We start from the raw sequence: 17,009 nt of genomic DNA on the forward strand, positions 1-17,009 counted from the left end.
AAAGCAGAGAAGCACTGTATATTTTCTAGATCTTCAGAGGAAAAATTAGCAATAATTTTTGTTGGCTGCTAACAATTTGATTGACCAAGGTTTTTCCATTAGTTTCATTGTGGATGCTCTTTTCTTGATCTGTTTACATTATAATCTCCATGTTTTCCCCCCTGTCATTGCAACAAATACGCCTCCAGGTCATGTTCTAGTTTTCGAGTGTGTTCTGTTGCTGCCAGTGGTGATTTAGGACAGTTTAGAAGACCATTCCCTGCCCTCTGCAGTGTCCCTGTGGATGCTCCCTCCCCTGCCCACACACATTTAATTACATTAAACAGCTGCTCCAGTACCTTGATGCTGCGAGTGGTCGTTTGGTCAGCAGATGAACTGAGCCAGCCACAGATCAATGTCATTGATTGGAAAATGCACAGTGTGACAGATGGGAGCATTCTGGGGAGGTGACAGAGAATGGGAGCCCATCAGTAGAGGTTTTCTGGCTGAATTGTTCTGTTACATCCGAATGGAGTTAGCACAGCTGGAAGAGAGAGCCAGCAAAAATTGGGGTTTGGTTTGTTGGCATGTGGAGTTGTGTGCATGCCATTCCTCTGCCTGAACGTAGCATTGCTGGGTACGGCTGGTTGAGGCCAGAAAGTTCCTGATTCTGCTGAAGGCAAGCCCATGAACAGCCTGTCAGCTGCTCAGCCAGGGTTTTGGAGGGATTAGGAGCATATCATTTAAACACAGCAAGGAGAGAGAGAATTATTTGTTTAACTGAAGTTTTGGGTGTTACCAAGTTTGTTTTTATTCCCAGGCTCATTCAAACAGATGGCTGGAGCAGACAGTGTTGCCCACAAGAAGCAGTGTGGATTCAATTCAAACTCAGAGTGCATGTGCCTGCAGTTTGTACTCAGCATAGCTCAAGTTTCTGTCCTGTTCATTGCTCTGACTCTCGTTGAGAAATGTTTTATGTTCTGTCGAGGAAATACTGGGGAGATTGCTTTAGAAAGTACCATGGAGGTGGGACCTTTTAAATGTGGTACTTCAGGATGTAATTTAAGGAGTATATTTGTCATGGCTTACATATTTGTGATTAAATGGTGAGTTTAAGAGAAGAAAAACTTGACAGTTTGTTCTCACTTTAGCATGTCAGTTGTGCTTATATACAGCAGAATAAATCCCCTCCCTCCACCCCCCTGCAGTGGTTCTCAGCCTCAAAGCAGCAGTGTTTTATCAAGCTGTAATTAATCTACTGGACTATTATAATGGAGTTACTGAAAACTAGTTGTAGATTACTCCTCCAGTAGTTAGAGAGGTCTCATGATTTCTGCACTAGCTTGTTCATAGCAAATTTTATATCCTTCTAGTCTTGTGTCAATGCTGACTTTTAGGGTTGAAAAGGTCCCCTTTTGTGCTTGCTCTTCATGTATTTGTAGGGTACAGTCAATTAATTTTATGTTTTTTCTCACTAAGCTACAGCAGTCAAACTTTTCTCTTGCATGAAACTCTTCTCTGTTCCCATTTTAGCTTAATAATTATTTTGCATGCTTGTTCCAGTTTTGATCAGAATTAATTTTTTTAAAATTTTTTTTGAAACTTGATCACAATGGCACCTTCCCTTTCTTTTTTTTTTTTTTTTTTCCCAAGTGGAAAATCACCAAGTGCCTTGTGCAGTGGCTCTTTTCACAGCAGAAAGTCTTTTATTTAACAGAAAAACTGTATTACCTCCCTTTTTTTCCCTTGTGGCGCTTTGGTTTTTATTTGTGATCTCTGTAATAATGCATGTGCTATTGCTCCTCTCTCATTGTGAACAGATGTTTTTTACACAGTGAATAAGAATTCATAACACCTTTTCACTAAACTTTATTTGCACATTCTTGTTGTTTTTAAATATCATGTGTCTCTTACTCCAATCTTTTCATTATATTATTCTGTTGGGCCTCATGTGTTGGCATGAGACAGTATCTCTTAGTTTGGGATTGTTAACAAATACCAGCTTTTTCTTTTTCTCCAATGTTCTAAATAAAAATCTTACATGAGGTTTAGCATTCTTCAAGGATCAGTCTGACAACCTTCCTTCAGCCAGCTGCTTTTCAGCCTTTTGTTTTAAAATTTATTTACTCACGTGTACTGCCTCGTTGTTTATCAGTTATTAAAAATAAGAACAGAGTTTTGAACGATGAAATAGTCCCTAAAGTAGTGGACTGCACTGAACTAACTGGCATCATCTGCAAGGACACAAGGTGCTGAATAGCCTGGTGACTGCTGGAGAAAGCAAATGTCTGCATGCTGAGATAATGGGTATCAACACACTTCTGTTGAGCTCTCTATGGTTTGCAGTGGTATCAACCAGAGACTTGCAGGTACTGTTGCACAAGAGGGTTAGGCATAGTAAGAGACATGAATATTTTAACTGAACGATACCATAGCTGCATATCAAACTCTGGCATATCCTTCTCTTTGGAGTGATTCATGTTACAACATTCTTTAAAGTCCCATGATACAGACTTCCAGGTTTGAAGGGGAGGACTGCTGGAGAAATGCAGAATGCTGTCCTAACCTATGAAGAATTTTTATTTAGACTGTTTGCTTTTATTTGCAGTTAAGCATGTATTTATTTTGTTATATTTAATTTATTTAAATACCTTAATTGGGTATTGCCAGGGAACCTCAGAATGCAGAACTGGCTTTGCAGCTGTCTTTTAAGACCTGCATCTTGAAAGGGGAGTAGAACTGTTTCACACGAAGCATTTTATTTAGCCGTGTGGGTAAAATCACTGCTTGACCTGAACTGAGCTGAATTTGCAGCCTGCAGTGGGGACTGTTGTGATGAAAAGCATGTCCTTTCACAGAGAACACCTGAACACCACAGGCATATGCTTTGGTGTGGAAAACTCCTTTCAAGGCTATGTGTGACATACGCAACATCGTGTTTGCAAAGTAGAGTTTGGTAACCAAGCTTTTTTTATAGCCCCCAAACCCCAGAAAATTTCAGGAGATTGATCAGTTGTGGGCTGTTTGCTTATCTTCCTCCTCTGGCAGCACTTATCTACAGGGCCATGGGCTGGCAGAATTCTTGCTCATCCTTAGAGTTCCTCTGTGGCTGCCTGTGAAGCCGTAGTGGTGCACACCTCTGGAGGATATCTACTCCAGATACTACTAGGAGACAGGAATGTTTGGCTGGTTGGCTGAATAATTAGGAGCTTTGAAATATGTGACTCAATCATGTTTTACTGTTAACCACCAGCCATGATGAGAGCATTAATCTTTGAACATTAGAGGTCAGTCAAATTTACCTAGGGATTAAGCATGCAGTGTCCTGTTAAGCTGAAGGTGGACTGAAGGAGTCATGTGCCTGTATTTAGAAACTGTGATAAGCCTGAAATGCTCATTACTTGTAAATCTAAACTGCTGGGAGATTTCTGAGACTTGAGCAACCAGAAAATCAGTAACTGATGGGGGGTTTTTATCTTTAAAGTTATATATGTATTCATACCTTTGAAATATTTTATTAATTTGATGTATCATATCCCCTTTCTTCCCCTCCAGTCACAAACCTCACCAATATAAGAAAAATCCCATTATTTAATAGGTATGCTTTAGGTGGCTGGGTAGAAATCTCTCAGTTTTGTCTGAAACAGAAGTTTGCTGTATATGACAAGGATATACATGCTGTCAGCCTCAATTTTGTGAGGAAACACACTAAGTTTCAGTCATGCAGCAAAAGCACCCATAGTGTTTGAAAATATTGTATTCCTTGCTATGGCTGTATTTACACTGAAAGCAGAGCCTATTCCACCAAAAAAAGTCAAGTATGACTCTTTCCTTCTGATGAGCAAGCCGCCTACTGATGTAATTTGGCTATGTTGAAATATCTTCAGTAGGCCTTCCATGGTGCTACTCTGGGTGGGACTGCAGCCTTTGGCTCTCTATGCAGGCAGAGGTATTTGCAAGTTTATCTCTCCAGTAAATCAAAGTTTCATACCTTTCAAAAGCCACCAGCAAAATAACTTGTCGGATGAAATCTTACAGGACTGATCAAAGGTAGAATTCCCTGGCTACATAAAAAGGAGGAATGTAGGTAGAGTGGCACAAACACAGAAGTGTGGGTTTGGGAGAAGAGGCCACCTTTTATTTGGATGTGTAAAAACCAATTAGTGGCCAAGCCTTGGCACGAAGCACAAGGCTTTCTGAATGTATGCTTTATATTGTATTGGAATAGCCATGTTGAAGGGATGTTCTATTTTGGTTTTTAGTTTTAGATAATGACTGTAGTTGGGGAAGCACTAATGTGCATGTGTGACTTTGAAACAATAGTTTTGACAGAGCCATCTCTGTGTTAGAGAGATTGTGCTGTTTTACCTGTGGAATTAACACAGCAAAGGCACAGAGCCAAAGTGAGTAGCTTATTTCACTCCACGTAGCTGTTGTGGGTTTTTGGTTTTTTTGGTTGCTTTCTGATGGTCAGCCAGGGCTCTGCATGTTCAATTGCAATTTTAATAATGAAACCTGAATATGTCACTTTGAGAGTAAGACGCATAATGTAATTGCTGAGAGATGTATGATGGGGTTATACATGCTCAATGCAGATCCTAATATACAGTTTTGTATTTTAACTCATAAATTCCTGTGAAATTTTATACACAGCATACTTCATATGCTTGAAGTAAACTGTGTATAAAATACCAAGACTCATAAAACTGGAAAGGTAACTGGATTTGCAATACAAGAAGCCAGGTGAGGAAACAGTAGTAATTCCTCCCATTGTGGCCTTTCAGTACTTAAAGGGAGCTTTTAAAAAAGGTGGAGAGCAACTTTTTACAGGAGGAGATGATAGTGATAGGATGAGAGGGAATGGTTTTAAACTAAAAGAGGGGAAATTTAGATTAGGTGCTAGGAGGAAATCCTTTACTCAGAAGGTAGTGAGGCACTGGAACATGTTGCCTGGAGAAGGTGTGGATGCCACATCCCTGCAAGTGTTCAAGGGCAAGCCAGGATATCTGCAAGGTCCCTTCCAACCCAAACCCTGCTGAGTGCCTCTGCAGCAGACCCATTTGGCCAGAGCTTGTCTTTATGAAAGGTTGTAGCCATGGTTTGAAAGAGAGACCCAGGGACCACTGCTAGTAGTGTACTCAAACTATAAATCACTCTTAGTAAAAATCCTTGCTATGTTTTTATTTGAATTTGCCTTGTCTTAATTTGTAGGTATTACTTCTTTTTAAGACTTCCTCTTACTGTACTGAAAAGCCCATAGTGCCTCACATGTTTTCTTTGTGGTCAACTTTGCTTTTCGTTTTTCTTTTATAAATTCTACAAAGAAGTTCCTTAAAAAGATCAATTTTTCTTGGTAGTGTTTATAACCTTTTCTTTCATGGCCTTTCCACTTCAACCTCCTGCCTTAAATGTGAGTATCAGAGTAAGTGGATGCAGTTTTCTAACCTCAGTTTTGCTATTGTCATATACAGAGATTACAATACCTTCTCCTCACTAATTAATATGTCCCAGGATTGCTTTGGCTTTTTCTGAGTTAAGATGTGCCTACTCTGGATTTATTGTGTTTTCAACCTAAGATACTGCAAAATCATGGTTTTGTTTTTTGTGTTTTGGTTTTTTTTGTTGGTTTTTTTTTGTTGTTGTTGTTTGTTTGTTTGTTTTCAATTGCTCAACTCTAAGTGTTGGGTTTTTTGAAATATGTATTAATATGAAGAAGCACTGACAGCAGGCTTTGGTGTTGTTCCAAAATACAGTAAAATGCACATAAGTTGGCTACATAAGGAATGTGTTTGGAAGGAGATGTGCTTTGAGAGTAGAGGAAATTAAGAAAATGATGTGCAGTGTACAGTGGTAACTTTTGTCTACCTAAATGTACAAGAACTGACTCTTTACTTTTAGAGAAGTGTCTGGGAAATACAGCCCTGCCTGCTTCATGTGTTTTATGCTCAGAAGACTTGAGCGCTTTACTAAGGTGCCAGTTTATGGCTGGTGGAGAAGTCTAATTTTTTTCTCTTATAGTTTGAAAACCTATTACTTCAAGATTAAAATTAATTCTCTTGTTGGCTTCTTCAAGCTTTAACTAAGAGGATTGTGGCTTTCATTCCCCTTCTTTTCAGACTGAAGGATGGGTTGGATTGGTTTCCCTCTTCCAGTACCAGGCCAGAACTGTATGTGTTGCTCCCGCTCTCAATTTAAGGTGCCTGCATCTGTCCCAGTCTGCAGTACTGTGCTCAGTGGTCCCTATGGTGTGACTAAAGTGTTCTGGAAAAGAGCTGAAGAAAATGTAACACTGGGCTTATTCTTAAGTGTGAGAGGATATAAATGCTGTGTTTTGTGCTGAGGTGTTAAGAATAATCTTGTCAGTGCAGTGAACTGATAATATTCTTCCTAATCCCATGGCGGAATTTAAAAAGCACAAAACCAGGAATCCTTATTCAGCCAAAGTTATCAGCCATTAAGACTGACTGTACAATTGTAAACTTTTTTTTTCTGTTTTGTTTTCTCAACAGGCGTGATAAGCAGTTGTAGTTTTTAGTGCTTGTTCATGAATTTCCTCTCTATTTGAGGAAATTGATGATAAGTCTGTCAGTGTTTTGTGAATTAAAAGCCTTGGCTCCTGGGGCCATTGCCAGCCCTGTAAACTGCAGATTTCTCCAAAGCATGCAACTCTTCAGGCAGGCACAATTCAGGGAGTGCAATGACTGGAGTTCCAGCCAGGCTGTTTGGAAACAACTGAGTGGGGAATACCCTGTGTCCCCTGGTGTCTGTCAGCTAAGTGATGCTGTGAAAAACCCCCACTTTTTCCAATTCCAATGGTAGCGGATACAAAAAAGGGAGAGAGGGAAGAGAGGAGAGCTGGCCCAACAGTATTTTGTTCAGATTTATATCTAAGGTATGAGAGAGAGTTTTGGTAGGTATAACTTTAAACTGGACTAATTTTTAATGATGCAAATGTTGCTACTGAGCAGAACATAAGAGCTGGTATGTCAATAAACAATTAACATAGCCAGTTTTATTCTCTGTAACTAGAGTGTCTGAAAGTTTCATTTGTGCTTTTGAACCTGCTGCTAACTTCAGTTTGTTTCTCTGAGAGGTTACAAATGAAGTCTTTGTTTCTTTGTATTTCATCTCTGCCTTCTGTAGTGTTTGGAAGGATGTCATCTTTCCGTTGTCTTCCTAATTAATGAGCATCCTTCTTCAATTTCCAAGTGGTAGGAAGCTACTACATCTGCTCAGAATCCCCTGTGCTGTGTGAAATGGAAGTGGGAAACCAAAGGGCTCTTTCTGCTCCACAGGATCCATTTTCCAAGTTTGGGACCAGAAGCAAAAGATGGATACAGGCAGATGGGATGGGATAATGTAGAAACAACCAACCACTGCCTTTTTGTGCTTGCTGAAAAGGTATTAGTTGTAAGTTATTCCCCAAAATATTTTTATGCTAAATGTTGTGTAATCTCAATGTGGATGATACAGCTACTGCTGGTTCTCGTGTGAGTTCAGTACTACAGGACAGAAGTTCTGGGTCAGCTTGGTTTGATGAAGGAAAAGATAAAATATGGGTTGAGCCTGTTTTGGGTTTGAATGGTTTTTTTTTTTTCAGTTCCTTGGAGGATTTGGAACTTATGTTTTAAAAATAACATAGTTAAGAGTTTTTAGCTTGCCATTTAACCACATATCTGCAGGATATTGCTCTGGCCAGGACATCTGCAGGGGGTCACTCTGGCCTGATACTGCAGAAGGAATTGGCAGTACTTCTGGGTTTCCTCCTTTTCCTGTTGTGGCTTTCTGATTTCTTCCCCAGTGTAGGTTGTTCAGCTTTGTATGCCAGCTTCATGATGTAGATACTTAGAAGACAAGAAAAATGTCATGTTTTCAAGTGAAGGATTACTAGAAAAGATTTTTTTTATCCAACAAATGCACATGGTGGAATCTGCTTCTGTTTTGACTTCAAATGTAGAAAATCTAGAACCGAGTGCTTTTCATGAAGTTGGCCAATTCTATTCATGGAAACCTCTGATTTTTGCCTGCCAGCACTTAGGCCTGCTCTGTTTGTCTCTTCTGGATTCCAGTGAAGTCTGGTAGCAAATGGTAACGTGCATCTCCAGCAAAGAGACATTTTTGAATGTTGCATGTTGGTATAAAAAGAAACTATTTTTGCTGTTTGGAGAGGAGAGAGAATGTTATCCTCCTCATCACACACACACAGCTCTCAAGGACCTTATGAACACATTCTTATGAATAAAACATTTTGCATAACATTTGATTGTGAGAAAAGTTAAATCAGCTAATTTTTAATTTTTCAGTTTGGTTTGGATCACCAAGACAAGTCACCCTGTCTCAGGCTGGGCTGTGTAAGCTCTGGACTAATAGTTAGAAATGCTGGGACATAAGCAGCAGAACTGAGGTCTTGTTTTGGGTATTTCTGTAACACTTAAGGATTTATTTCCAGTAAGAGTATGTATATTTAACCTGACATACGCACAACAGACTTGAAGGATTCTTTTTTTAACTTCTGCAGCTCTGACTTGTAGAGATAATTTAAGGCTATAAGAGTACTGCTTCTTAAACTTTTATTTTTGGAAGCTCTTAATCTATTTGTATCAGAGAACAAGGTCATACAGTCCCTAACAAGCTTTATCCTCATTTCCTACAAATCTCATTATTGCTCTGGAGCATAAGAAGACAGGGATGTCTTAGTCCTGGACACCCTGGTAGGATTCAGAGAGGTGCTAATTACTGTGATAGGGAGACAGTGAAGTGTAGTTTAAGGAATATTTATTTGCTGAGATAGAACAGGTTTCCAGCTCAGTGACTGGATGCCACAGTGCAGTGTTAGTAACAAAAAGCCCTTTGAACAAGGAAAAAGGTCCCTTCATCTCGTCACCTGTGTTGTACTGTAGCAATCAAGTACCTGGCAGTTGGTGAATCCATCTTTTCCTGTTAGCTGTCTGACTCCAAGAGGAAGATGATGATGATCCCAGCAGAGGTGCTGCTGTTTGTGGTGAGGACTTTGATGAGGAGGGGTGAATTCCATGCAGGGTGCTGCCCACATTGCCCTCTGCTGCACTTTCAGGCACTCCTAAACTTAACAAGGCACACAAAATCCATAGGCAGGTGCTCAGAACAATAGCCTAGGCAAAGCAGGTGCATGCGGGTAAGCAACACAAAGGAGAGCTGAGAGGAAAGTATGGAAGGCCTAGGATCAGTCTACAGGAGCTTGAAAAAGCACAGTTGCAAATTGAGAAACTTAGTTTTCATCTAGGCATTTTTCTGGAATTTAGTAATAAGTTAATCATACAATAATAATTGATAACAGAATATTTGTTGCCTTCAAGATGTGTGATGAGAAGTAATGTATGTGTGGTCACCTAAAAATTAACAGTATCACTTCCATTTGACAATTTGAAGAATAAAAGGAAGCAATCCAGCTATGTGTTTTTTCAGGGCAATAAGATATTGTCAGTGGACTTTCCTATAAACGAATCTACATCAACAGATATACAACATAATTAGCCTACTTTTTAATTAGTAAGTGGCAGATTAGGAGCTGTTACGGACTCAGGTCAGTTCTGGGTCATCAACTGCTCAGTATTTTGCCACATTGTTGAGAGGGAAAAATAATTAAGATGCTAATTAAATGTGGATCATGCAAATCTAGAAATGTCAAATAATTTGTAAGACTACATATGGAAGGGACATAAAACTAATGTATTTTGATGGCAGGTGAGTAAAAATAATTGACTGCACTGTATCTTGTGAAAAACACTTTGGTGGTGTGTGGGAAAGGTCGTCTTGTGTAGGTTTGTTTATAAACAAGGGCTTTTTGACTTCAGGGAGGGACTCTGGGCAGAGCAGGCGGTTATAAAATATCAGGAAAATAGGGCACACAGTGAAGCATTTGCAGCAATGTTGCAGGATTTTTGCTGAGGGGACATTTCCAGAAGCCTTAATGACTGGGAATCTCTAGCAAATAAGAAGGGAATAGAAAAGCCATGTAGGTTAAATGTTACCAAGCACTGAAGCAAATGTTACCAAGCACTGAACTTACTTGGGCACTGAACCAAGTTACAGAATCACTTTCCCTTAGTGAAACCAGATGTGGACTGTGGAAGGTGTTCCTTGTAAATGATCTATGGGCAAGTTCTGCACAAATATGGGGTCCTCCAGAAATATCTCAGAAGGATTTGAAAATGCTAAGAGCTAACTTTAGATACATACATTCTAGATATGTACATTTAGCTACATTTATGCATAAAATGTATACATTTCAGTGTATATACAGTAAAATAAAGATGAGATTATAATTGCATGTTAATTACATGTAAGAACGTCTTGGATATAGATTCTTTTAACCTGACTTCTGCTGCGAAGTGGCAGTCAATATCCTGGAGGAGCCCTGCTGCTCAGTTACTGGTATTTGCATAAATCGTTAATCACTCCTCCCAGCGGCGCTGGGCTGAGCATTGCAGTGCTGTGTCCCCGGGCACATGGGAGCCTCTCCTGCTCCACGAGGAACGGCAGGAGGCTGCCCCAGATAGATGAATAGTTCTTTTTCTTCCCTTCTGTCCAGCAGTACAATCTAACAGACTCGAATGCAATTTTAATTTGCGCCAAAGCTTCTTGGCTGCTTCAATTATTCACGCAGTGATGTATCCACGTTGCCTCTCTGTTAACTTTTTGCTTGCCAGTGCTCAGAAGGCTGGGTAGGTGTCCGGCTGTGTTCTTGAGATCCTGACATTTGCTTTGCTGTACAAATTAAAAATAGCAGCTGCTGTTGGTTTCACGTATCGGATGATTGCAGCAGAGCAGAGAGCGAGTGGGCTGCTGTCCTTCCTCCGGAGGACATTCAACAGCGGTAACTTGAAGAAGTTTTTTAAGTGCTCACACATCTCAGGAGCACCAAAAAAAAAAAAAAAAAGTTTTTGGATGTATGAGAGGAGGAGGAGGGGTAGGAAAGGTAAAAAGGCTTGTTCTGTTATTCGTAATTTGTTACTTGAGATGTGATTAGTTTTTCACTTAGAATAAAGAAGCATTTTAAAGAAAGGTCTACTCAGCTGATGAATGCATTGCAATTCACAAATGAGCATAACACTAACACAACATATGGAGAAAGAGGTTTTTGTGTTGGCTTTGAGGTAGTCATGTGACAACTCCATTTGGATTTAATACACTTTTTCATGGCAATACTTGTGTTTTAGCTCTTAGAGCTTTCCCTACAAGCAGTTGAAAGGCAAATGGTTAAAAGGAATGTATATAATGGCTGTGACTCTTAACTCTGTAGAGTAGTTTTACATATCAGTCTTTAGTGGGAACAAAGAAAAGAATCCCAGACAGAGAAAGCTGGATTCCTAAAGGTTGAATGCAATGCTCCATAGTGCCATTAAAAACTCCTGTAGATTTTCTGCAGTTTGGACAGGACAAATGACGAGCAAATAGGTTGTGGGGTGGGAAGTCTATTCAGGAAAATCATTCATTGACACAGACAAGAGTAGAGTATTAAACTGCTCTTTTGATTTCATTACAGAAATTAAAATGGTTACAACTGTACTGCATAATTTGGACATATTTTTAAACTTATTTGTCGAACTGGGAGGTTTTCTTAAAATTATTTCAGGCAAATGGACTTTGCTCTTTCTGATTCCTTCACCTTCATATAAACCATTGGCCTATGCCAATGTGTGTGTGGGAACCTTGGCAGAAACCAGTTAAGACAGAGAAACCTGAATTGCAGCTTTCTAGAATCAGTGAAGGAAAAAAGGCATAGAAAGGTGCTTTGTGTTACCAGTGACTTCTTCCTGTAAATAAAGTTAAAATAACATAGGTCTTGCCAGCAAAGCACTAGTGAACCATCAAAGGTTGCTTCCGAGGACTGGAGCCTTCAAATTCAACTTAAATGTTTCTGTCAACATATAAACCCAAAATATTAATTTCTTAAACATCTGTGTAATTCTGGTCTCTTGATGGGGCATTTGAACTCTTATAAACTGAAACAATCTTCTTCTTCTTCCCTTAAGACTACCCTGAACTACTTGTTTGTAGAGCTGAGGTGCTTGGTATTCAGTCTGTACTTTGGTAATGAAAATGCTTATCCTGACAAACAGGCTGTGGAGTGACAGCCAGAGTGTGCTCTGTTGTTACTGTGAATTTTCTGGTCTAGTGCAGTGACCAGAAGAGTAGGAGATGTAGGTCTAATTTCAATCCCTGTCTTGCAGGTAAATTAAGTATGAAGAGATGTTGTCTGAGGGATCTGTCATTCACTTCCTTTCAGAATTATTCTACAAAAAGTGGGATTTTTGTGACTTGGATAAAGGAAGAGAAAAACTCCTAAATTAATGGCTAGGTTACACTCTAGGAGAAGGGGTACCTGGCCTTCAATACCCCTGCACAGCTGACACATCTTGAAGTTCACATTTTCAGTTTGTGACTGGACCCAGTCTAAAGGCTATAGGTTGTTTTGACTTGGTTTATTTGTTTTTTTTTTTTTTTTATTTTTGTTACCTGTCTGGGTATTGTGTGGACTGGGAGTTGTGCAGCCCCCCCAACATGGGAAGGAGGTGGTGGTGGTTATACTGAACTGTTTAAATATTAGTAAAACTTTATGTAGTTTAAGCTAGCAGTTAAAAACTACCTAGATTATCCTTCCTTGGGAAAGAAGAGAGAATTGCCAAAAAACATCAGAGAGAAAGAAGATACTTCAGTAGGCATGAATGAAGTGTTTGTGTAGAGGATCAGCCTTGGCTGAAAGAGAAGCACTGTATGACCACAGTGCAGAGATCTCTGTGGTGTGGTTTAATTTACTTCTCCTTGGGATTCATAGGCTCACCGTGCCTTTATACACTCAGCTGCACACAACATTCTCTTCAATTGCATGAAAAGATCATGTCCACAGATTCCTGAATTTTGGTTTCTTCTCTCCAAGATTATTACAGTCCTGCAATGTTGGGCCTGAAAACTGATCAGGAAGTCCTTGGAGAACTTGTGAAAATGAAAGTTCCAGCTGTGGCAGAGCTGATGGAAAGACATGGAGTCATGTGGACCCTAGTGGTGTCACGCTGGTTTATATGCTTGTTCATTGACATTCTTCCAGTAGAGGTAATTGGCAACATAGACTTCTTTTACTACACCCTCATAATTGTTTCATTTGTACTGCTTTAGTAATAATTACCTATTGGAAGTCAATCTGTAATCCGAATTCTCTCCTTTCCTGCAGACTGTGCTCCGAATATGGGATTGTTTATTCTATGAAGGGTCAAAGATCATCTTCCGTGTGGCCTTAACATTGATTAAGCAACACCAAGCTTTTATTTTGGAAGCTACAAATTTCCCTGATATTTGTGAAAAATTTAAGCAGATCACCAAAGGAACATTTGTAACAGAGTGTCACAGTTTCATGCAGGTAAATTCTCTGCAGCTTTTAGTTATTCCAAATTAAACCCAAGACTGACTTAAAAATGTTTTTCATTCAGCAAGACAGTTAGGAGAAATGTAGCTGTTGGATTGCCAAAATGATGAAGAATGTTTTTACATAAGAAACTCAAACCTTTCTAAGAACTTTTCTTATTATGTAATTCCATATATACCAATCCATTTACATTATTTGTCATACTGGGGAAAAAATTCTTTTTGCCCTTTTTAGCAGTTAAGGCAGAAAGTCTGATGATAAAATAATGATTTTAGCGCATTTTTTTGGTGGACTATGGATTGTGTTCCTGTGCTTTTTTTTTGAGAGTAATTGTAGTGGAGTATTGTAGAATAGACACAAAGTGCATTTTAAACCTGCATTGATAAATCCCTGTGGTGCCAGAATAGAAAGCATTCTGTTCAGAACAAAACAGTAGCACCAAGTTATCAGACAAAAAACCACAAAGTGTGTTAAGTCTTACAACAATCTGCCCACTAAGAATTATTAATAGAGTGGGTGCCAAATTGGTATAAAACATTAGATTTGGAGCTTAACTCAGAAGATGGAAATGTAAAAGAGGTTAGCTGCAAAAAGTGACAGGAGCATATCTGTCATAAATCACTTGGTCAACTCCACTGTCATTGGCTAAGTGCACACAGAACTATATCCCAGAGGGTGACTTTCACCCCCCAAGAGTTCCACGCTCACGTCGGATCTCTGTGCATAGGCTTGTCATAGTAGGATGTCATTTATAGTGTTTCGTTTCTGCTCATATAGAAGAAAAATAAGCTAAACTTACTGGTGTTTGTGAGTCTCTTAATTAAAGGAGCAAGAGAAAAACAAATCACAGGTACAGCTTGAATTTAGAAGGGAGATGTTTGAGGGGTTTTCCCACTCCATAAACACTTCAGAATAAGAGTTTTATTAAATGTTAACTGCCATGAGAACACCAATTCAGAGGCTGATACTAACACTTATCCTTGAAAGGTTTCCCTTGCCCCCTTTAATTATGTTAAATTTTACACCAGCTGTTTTTAGAAAATCAACTACCTTTTTCTTGCAGTTATCCTGAATAAAACAATTTATTTTATCTGTGTTAGTTACTGTAGTAAGGGGGCTTTGAAGACAGTTAAATGATCAGTTTAGGTTAGGTTCTTCTGTAACTTAGAGACACGAACTTTTGCGTTTGGATTTGTTTGGTGGTTTTGTTTTTTTTTTCAGTAGTACAGATACAGGCAATGACAGCTGAGTATTTTATGCCTCCCTCCCCCTGAACAGAACCTTTGTTTTCAGTTTAATGCAAAGCAGGCTCTTTTACCAGAACGCTGTTTAGAACTAGTTCGATGACAATCTCATCTCCAGAGCTGTCATTTAACAACTCCAGGGAACTAAGGGACCCACACACCTTAACCACCGATTAAAGTGCATAAAATTGTAGACTGATTCATAGTTTTGTTCACTCAGAAGTTTTAGGTGAAGAAGTGGAAACAAATGTGTTGTTCTTGAGCAACATGTCAAAGCAAAAAAGAAAAAATAATTGCAGATGTGTGATGGCATTTGAAATGCATCAAGTTCCTACATCCACATACATTACTACCCCGGAAAGCCTGGTAGAGGAGAGGAGCAGAGGTAGTATAACGAGGGATCAAAATTGATTTTTGCAGTAGGAACATACTGGTTTATGTATGTTCCAGAGCCTGAGCTACCTCTGCCAGCACCACACTAAAAGTACACTGGGGCTTTGTAGCAGTACCCAGGACAGCTTAATATGTTCTAAATATGCCTGCCTTCCACCACCACCACTGCCTTCTAAAACAGTTTTAACTGGACACACTTCAAACCAGGTTTTGTATTGCTGCTTTTGTGTGACTTGCAACACTTGTTACAAGCTGCAGGTTTACCATGTCCTTACAGCAGAGCAGATGAAGATGCTACCCTGCTCCAGGAAGGCCAAACAGCAGTAAGCATTTTCAGAGTATGGACATCAAAGCAGGGATTTAATGCTTGAGACAATTATGTGAGAATTCTAGCATGTTGTCCAAAGCCAGCATTTTAATTAAGAATTTTCTCCTTTTACCCTCAGAAAATATTCACAGACCCTGGAAGCTTGTCCATGGCAACAGTCAACAAACTGCGAGAGACTTGCAGGGAGAAGTTGCTTTCTCAGGGATAACTCACCAGATATAACCAGGTGGTCAGATACTACAGCAATTGACACATTCCTCTATTTGCACTGACTAAAGCACACTTTAAGCTTTCCATGAGTTAACTGACACTTGACCAATTTTTCCTGCCTTTCAAGTAAGTGTGTTAATGATTTGTACTGTATGTCAGATTTGATAACTGGAAGTGGTGGTTCTGTTAGTGGTGGTGTGTTGTTTTTATTTTTTCAGGATTAAAGTGTTTTCAGAGTGTAGAATGTGATCAATGTCAGGACCCTCCTTTTAAAAAAGTCCCAGGGCATTTTGTAATATTAGAAGAAAACAGGTGTATGAAATTATGTATTACTGTGTTAACTGTGACACCACTACCATTTGTACAAAATAAATTAATTTAATTTGTCAGAACCTTTTTCTTGGTGTAAAGAGAGTAAAATATGTGTTCTTATTCCTGGCCCTGGCCCCTTTCCAGCCATACTGGTGCCAGGAAGCAGGGAACTGCTTTCTTGTCCCTACAGAGCCCTCTCGTGGCCAAATCATCTCTTTATAAAGGGAGAGAAGATGACTGGAGAGATCAACAATTTGTGGGTTTTTATGCTCCCTGCACTACTGTGGATACACCTCAGCTTTTACTTAATTCCTTGCCAAGGAAGGCTCCCCCCATCACCCTGAAGACTTTCTTTCATTCCTCAGAAAAAAAAAGACAACTTTTTCAGAGGAAGTAGATGAGTGCTCTCCCAGACAAGTAAAGACTGCTCCTCAGCAGTATGATTGAGCTATCCTGTCCTTTATGGTACCAGACATCCACTTTTTTACTCAAGCACTGAATTATAAAGACATTAGTAGTGCCATAGTCCAAGTATGTCAGCAGGTATTGGAAATACTGTTCACCACTGGCAAAATCAAGTTTCCAGGTACCTTCAAGACAGCAAGGCAGATGGTCTAAAGTATATCAGCCTTACTGCCAAGCATTCTCACTGTCAGGAGGAGCATCCTGTGCAGTGTTTCCGTGTGCCTCCTCAGTTCCTGCCCTTTGGAGCTGGTACTGTGAACACCAGAGCCTGACTGCAGGAGGGAGTCAGGGAAGCTTTAAACACAGAGATTCATTTCCAGCACATTACACTACACACAGCCCTCAGCAGATGTGTTTCCTACTTTGTGGAAAGAGCCTACCTTCAAAATGAAGCACGAAATGTCCTTTACACAGTCCTTACACTGAGAACCTTACCAGCATTTTCAGGAAGCGATGCTGAGCAGGGTAGACCAGTAGGAGACTGACTCATCTCAGCAAGTGGCAATATAATAGAAGAGTTAACTTCTGCAGGTCTCAGGTTACTGAAACACAGCTTTACTTGCTTCCAAGCACAAAGGGCAAAACAAGGGACTGTTCTGAAAATACACAGTTAAGGATCACCTTTGTGCCACAAAGAAAAAACTTACGCACTTTTTTAACGTAACTCCACACTAAG

General features: G+C 39.6%; 1 protein-coding gene across 1 annotated transcript in view; it reads left to right on the forward strand.

The window, feature by feature from the left end:
• Positions 1 to 15,948, forward strand: part of GRTP1 (growth hormone regulated TBC protein 1) — a 33,578-nt gene extending 17,630 nt beyond the window's left edge. Inside the window, exons 6-8 of the mRNA XM_050333255.1 lie at positions 12,899 to 13,071; positions 13,190 to 13,375; positions 15,465 to 15,948. Of these exons, the coding sequence (XP_050189212.1) occupies positions 12,899 to 13,071; positions 13,190 to 13,375; positions 15,465 to 15,554 (449 nt within the window). The 3' untranslated portion in view covers positions 15,555 to 15,948. The remainder of the gene's footprint in view (positions 1 to 12,898; positions 13,072 to 13,189; positions 13,376 to 15,464) is intronic.
• The last annotated feature ends 1,061 nt before the right edge of the window (positions 15,949 to 17,009 follow it).

The sequence above is a fragment of the Myiozetetes cayanensis genome, unplaced genomic scaffold (genome assembly GCF_022539395.1).
Source record: "Myiozetetes cayanensis isolate MyiCay16 unplaced genomic scaffold, myiCay2020 scf5-8, whole genome shotgun sequence".
Classification (NCBI taxonomy): Eukaryota; Metazoa; Chordata; class Aves; order Passeriformes; family Tyrannidae; genus Myiozetetes; species Myiozetetes cayanensis.